General features: G+C 40.5%; 2 protein-coding genes across 2 annotated transcripts in view; one reads left to right on the top strand and one right to left on the bottom strand.

The window, feature by feature from the left end:
• The window catches only part of LOC142560837 (uncharacterized), a 97,274-nt gene extending 92,434 nt beyond the window's left edge, over window positions 1–4,840 (bottom strand). The window contains exons 1-2 of the mRNA XM_075673216.1: window positions 4,721–4,840; window positions 1,338–1,390 (exon numbers count right to left, since the gene is read on the bottom strand). Coding sequence (XP_075529331.1) covers window positions 1,338–1,382 — 45 coding nt within the window. The 5' untranslated portion in view covers window positions 1,383–1,390; window positions 4,721–4,840. The remainder of the gene's footprint in view (window positions 1–1,337; window positions 1,391–4,720) is intronic.
• A 793-nt stretch (window positions 4,841–5,633) lies between these two features.
• The window catches only part of LOC142560877 (uncharacterized), a 118,771-nt gene continuing 118,370 nt past the window's right edge, over window positions 5,634–6,034 (top strand). The window contains exon 1 of the mRNA XM_075673295.1: window positions 5,634–5,687. The gene's annotated coding sequence lies outside the window, so the exon portion shown is untranslated. The remainder of the gene's footprint in view (window positions 5,688–6,034) is intronic.

A 6,034-nucleotide genomic window follows, 5' to 3' on the forward strand; every position in this document is an offset into this window, starting at 1 on the left:
AGGAGTATAAATAAATTAAAAACCTACATTCTAAGCAAGTGCCATGTATTTCCCATCATAAAACAGTGGACGAGCTCTACAGCAATGGCACATGAAAAGTATCAGGGAAAAAAACAAACTATGCTATCACAACGAACTAGTTAGCTGGGCATTGCATGTATTCTGGTAGGCACTCTTGGTCGCGACACCATGGTAATGATGATAATGATTTCAGAAAACCTTGAATTCAAAGGAGATCTGAGAATAGACAGAACACAAGGGTATGCAGTTGCCAGCATCACTAGAAAAGTGTGGCAGGAGATTATTTAATTATTAATCTCGAAGACTCCAATAGCTACTTAGCCCTCTCCAACAGTAGGCAGCACAGTCACCCAAAGATGAAACAAAATCACTGTAGCATGTGGTAGCTTGTAGAAAATACATCAGTTGATGGGTTTGTGACAAGTTATGAAGCTGTGAGCTGCTGAGTCAGATGCATTTGACATAGAGCTTGCAACATAAACATAACATGAATCATGGCTGTCACACCTCTGGCTTGCACCAGGGCATGCTGCAAAGCAGCAGCAAAGGACAAAATGCTTTCACTGTAGTTAGTATACACATGTGTGCACCAAGAAGCTTTCATAAATATTGCACTGCAGCAATTTGGAGGCAACTGCGTAAGAAATTCGCAGTGAATTCTTGTGCTGTTGCACAGTGAGAAACATTCTTTAACAGATGCTGAAGATGTCTGCCTGGCCATATGCATAGCATGCTACACCAGATGACGGTACTATGTATGAACACATCACTTCAAATGCACTGCCACACAGTGATCTTCTCTAGCACAGAGGTCAGTGAAATCAATAGTACACTACTGCGATTTTACAGACGTGATCATTACAGACACCAATCATCACAGTGAAAACATGCTGTTTCTGCCTAATATTCTCTCCAACAGCATGTGAATACTATGAACGGTGCTCTGGAAGGCACCTATGGCAAGCAATATATTACTTACAATGCTCAGCTTGTGCAGCTACTTCCAACTAGCCAAACAAACACAAACTATTCAGCAATTTATGCAGTTGCCACTCAACCTTCACAACTAAATCCAACGTTAAAAACATTTAATAGCAGAAGACTGCACATCACGTCACTGGTCGAAGCAGATATGCTTGCTTTACTATGTTCCCAGTTGTCTCTATTTAAAAGGGGCAGCTAAGTTGTTTCATTGGAATGGACTATACTAAATGAGTACTTGGTCACACTACAGTCTTTATACTCGTTTTAATAGTACATGGCCACATTATGAGGAGCACCTAAGCAGAAGTGTAAATTTTTCTATGTTAACTCACCGGAGGCAGATTCTCTTTCTTTTCTGGAATGAGGTCATCAATCATTTTGGGATCTAGTGATGGGAGGAACAACATATTATTGTCTGTCCAGAAGATCCTGAGTGTAGCTGCATATAGTTGAGACTCAAATTCTCAAAAAGCAAGTTTAATCACATGACACGAAGCATGCCAACCTATGATGGTATATACAAAACAAATTTTCATGTTGCGTATAAACACTTAATGTCTTCATTCAACTTCATTTCGCGCGCAAATGAAGAGAAATGCTCTAAATGCTTCCGAGAGGAGTGAACAAGGCTCGAAAGTTTTGCAGAGCAACTTGCCATCAGTTCAACTCCTCTCTCACAACTGCGAGAATGTGCATTTACATCCCCGGAACTGAGTTCCCTTCTTTACCCTTCAATATTTTCCTTCCCCCCTCTGCCACATGCCAGCCACCCCCATGCCATATTTACCATGAACCTCTATGCTATGAACAACAGCCACTCTTGTCGTTAAATTGGGAAACAGCTTTATATTCATGAAGCAACACAATAGTGGCAAGGCAAATTTGTGCACCAGTATGCAGAAACAGAGCCTTGATACTTCTTTTTTTGTGTGCGCATGCACCTGTCTTCTAGACAAAGCGATCTACAGATTACAAAAGAGAGCAAAAGAATGGACCTCTATTGTCGTGAAGATAACTTTACCATAAAATAGTGATGATGCTAACATGCTAAACACTCACTTAGAAGAAAGGTAATGAGATTTCAAATTGTTTTTAATGTTCATTGACTGACACATGCAGTATATTTACCCAATGAGTGAAGTTTTACTTTCAAGCAAAAAAACATTAGGAAGTAACGTTTTCATGTAAGGAAACACTTAAAACTTACTTACAAAGGCTGTTATAAATTAATTACTGCTTGCCAATCTGACTAGCTTCTTAAGAGACACAATTATTCGAAAAAATGTTGATAAGAAAGAGATTTGTGAGGTGGAGCAAAAGAATGTTTTTTTTTTTCATTGTGAAAAAAATTCGATAACACTTTTCATAGCATGTGTACTGTTAGGGGCCATGGTTCTGCACTGCCAATGAAATGGCTTAGAGGACTTTGGTACATTGTTAAAACAATGAACTAAAGTGTTTCTTGAGTGTAAGACACTAAATACCCTAGGCTGTATTGCTACTGCTAGTATTAAGGAGTTTTAGAACTAGTGTCCCCAAGTGGCTTTGTGCACTCAAAAATCTAAATTCCATTGTGTGCCTTTAGCATTTTTTTTTTTGTATGCCTGGTCAAAATGGCCCCTGGATCCCCTATTTCTAAAACTTGCTATTAATACACAAGAAAACAGGTGGAGTGGAATGTACTTCTGTTAGATTGCTGCTGTTGAGATGCTACCAAGTGCTAGAATGGTGTGGATATGTTCCATATAAGATGCGATCACCTTCATAGTTTATGTGAAGGATTCCAGAGGTTTACAAGGTGCAAAGGCAAGAAACCATTATGTAACATCACTAAACTCTTCAGTCAACGAGATGCTGACTTTCCTTACTACAGCGGGACACTACGTCATGTTATTTTTCTCATCATTTTACATGTTTAGAAAATCTGGATGTTTATATGACCCAAATCTCCCTCAGATGCTACAATATAACTAAACAGATGTGGATCTACCCAACCACCTTGCGGTGTGGGCTTCCAGGTGGCATTTATGACTCAACATGGTACCTTCTAGCGCCATTACTCAACATTCGATGCCTTGAGTTTGTTCTGGCATGGTTAGAGACGAGCATGCTTATTGACATAGGAGCTTTGCTTGGAAAACGATAGCAGTGTAAGCTAGAAAAAGAAATAATACCAGCAGAGATACAAGAGACAACATAAAAGCATGACAGAGTTGTAAGCATCCTTAGAATGACAGAAAGCTAGGCAAGTTGGTATGGATTCATGGTATGAAAAGGCAGGCATATAGAATGCAGACCCAAGAGGAATGAAAAGGACAACACAAACACCAGCATTTTTATTGTCATTTCCATTTCTCTCACTGCATTCAATTAACTTCTTTAAACTGTGTTCCATAACTATTTTTACGCTAGCCATTGAATTTTTTTACTGTTGTTGCAGCTACTAACATATAGATTTTAGTCTATGATTTGCTCACAATGTTACCTTTTTATTGCATTAATACAGTAGGTCCCACCTGCAGTTTGTAAGTATAGGACCTCGATACTTATTTACTATGTGATCTTTCTTTGCTGCTACTTCTGGCCGAATCTATACACAACCCGATTCGAAGGGCTGTGGCTACACTATGATTATATTTTCCTTTTAGCCACTTATGTTGCATTTATATTATTTGATTGATTGTGTCCATGTTTCGTACGCCTGTCTTTTCAACTGTCCTACCATGTACCAAAACACCTAGTGGCATTTCGCAAGAGTATTTATTAACTGTGAAAACAGCATCTGCTTTTCACAATAAAGTCGCATTCTCTGAGTGTGCAAACCACTGAAAATACAAAATTATTTTCATTACGCGGTCGTGTACAATACACAGTATACAGTAGAATGTTAATAAAATACACGCACACACAAATGTGATCTTATTACGGAGAACCATTTAACACTCGGATCATAATTCCAAGGCACAATCTAGTACTTGCGCAAATTTTAGTACTTACCACCGGCCGCTCCACCATTAAACGACGCAAACAAAAGCTATTCCCGTAAATGTTTCGCACAAATCAATCTAAGAAAAATACACCGCTACGCGCCGCGGTTGCTTAGTTGCTATGGTGTTGGGCTGCTAAACACGAGGTCGCGATATCGAATCCCGGCCACGGCGGCCGCAATTCGATGGGGACGAAATGCAAAAACACCCGTATACGTTAAAGAACCCCAGGTGATCCAAATTTACGGAGTCTCCCAGTACGGCGTACCTCATAATCGATCGTGGTTTTGGCATGTGAAACCCAATAATTATTTTTTTTGTTTTTTTTTTTAAATACACCACTGTTCCTCAAGAAGTGAATTCAGTAGTAAATGCCGAATTGTCAAATGAGTTTATTTAAGCTTGACATCAGATATGATTTTGGATAACACGACTATACCGTGGAGCACAATCTGATGGGCCCACAGGCCGCAACCAATAAAGGTTAACGTCTTTCAACAGTGAATAACATTGTCTCGGTCACCGACAATGTGCTACAGCCGCACATGCGCCAAAACTCGCAAACAGCAACCGTTATATTGTGTACTGGTCGACTGCTAATAATATCATCAACCGTACAAGTAGGCACAAACTCACTCCGGTGTTTCGCCAGTTGCCTTCTTAAAAATATACAGTTTTTTGAATGGCGTCAGAACGAAAGCTATATATATAATTCGGTCACTACGTACGAATAGAAGTAGAACGCACGATGAGCCTGTTGAAGTAACACTCCGCCTCACAGCGACGACAGTTCGGCAGTCACAAGATGCGAGTTTGAATGTGACCAACCTTCAGCCTTCAGGTTCAAATTTGGCGGTAGTTATTTTGACGTACCCCGTTTATATAAGCAACAATAAGGTAGATTATATTGATGGCGCCCATGACGTAAGCTTTGCGTCCGCCGCAAAAAGCATGGCCTTGGAGATTGATACGATTAGTTTTTCATTATCGGGAGAATGATGTAGACTCTACTTATTGAATTTAGAGCGTAAAAGGGGCGGATAATCAAGAACCAGCTCCAAAGGTTCCCAAGCAGCGGCTGCTATCAGTACAGTTAGTACCACGGGTCAGTAAGTACGCATAGCATAGTCAGTACGCATAGAGTATCTCACTATATTACATGCGAGAAACTCTATGTAATCATGTAACTATATATTGTGCCATAGATTTAATGCATTAGTGTAATTGTATACGTAATTACCTCTGAGGCTGCAGTGAATATCTACACTTGCTTACTTGTCTTGGTTGTGTCCTGGTACCTGTGGCTGTTTTGAAGCCTTTACTGCGTTTACAGCTTGCTCTTTTTTGGGTAGATTTTGTGAGCAGCGCGTTCCGCTTGTCTGAGGACGAGTGGCAAAACTAGTGCACCAAAAAAAAAAAAGTATTTCGAGACTACGGAGCGATGCGTTTAACTACGTAACGCCGAAATCTCGGAGGACAGCTTACGCTTTATTGCAATGTTTTGAAGTAGAACAGCGCCTAATAAAAATACGACCCTGTCATAAGTTTTCCGACCTATATTTCTTCGGTGAGAAAGCTTGGCGCCAACGCAGAGCCATTCCTACGTCGATATTTTTTATCTTTCATAATTCTTTTTTATAAAACCGTCGAAATCGAAAACACGGGATACCTTCCTCCATGCTGGTCACGATGCAGGTAGAGTGTAATACACTCTAATGCAGGACACTAATAACCATAGCGTTTCATATTAGTATACCTAGAGGCAAATCTGGCGCTGCGATCGTTCAACCATCATGGGAATGATGGGAAGTACAGGCTTCGGATTGGCATTCTATTGACTAGCGAACTAGTCTACAAGTATTTTTTGAAAGTTTTGGTTTCGCTCCAAGCGCAATTGCTATAACCTGCAGTGGGACAGTGCAACGCAAACCTCTCTGCCTTTGTACTGTTGCCCGAAGTGGTGACAGCGCGCTGGGCCAGCGACTGGGACAATGTTTGTGTCGCGGTGTGGCGTCCAAGCCCTGAAGAGAAAGCGGCGGCTT

This window comes from Dermacentor variabilis, chromosome 1 (genome assembly GCF_050947875.1).
Source record: "Dermacentor variabilis isolate Ectoservices chromosome 1, ASM5094787v1, whole genome shotgun sequence".
In the NCBI taxonomy this organism is placed as follows: domain Eukaryota; kingdom Metazoa; phylum Arthropoda; class Arachnida; order Ixodida; family Ixodidae; genus Dermacentor; species Dermacentor variabilis.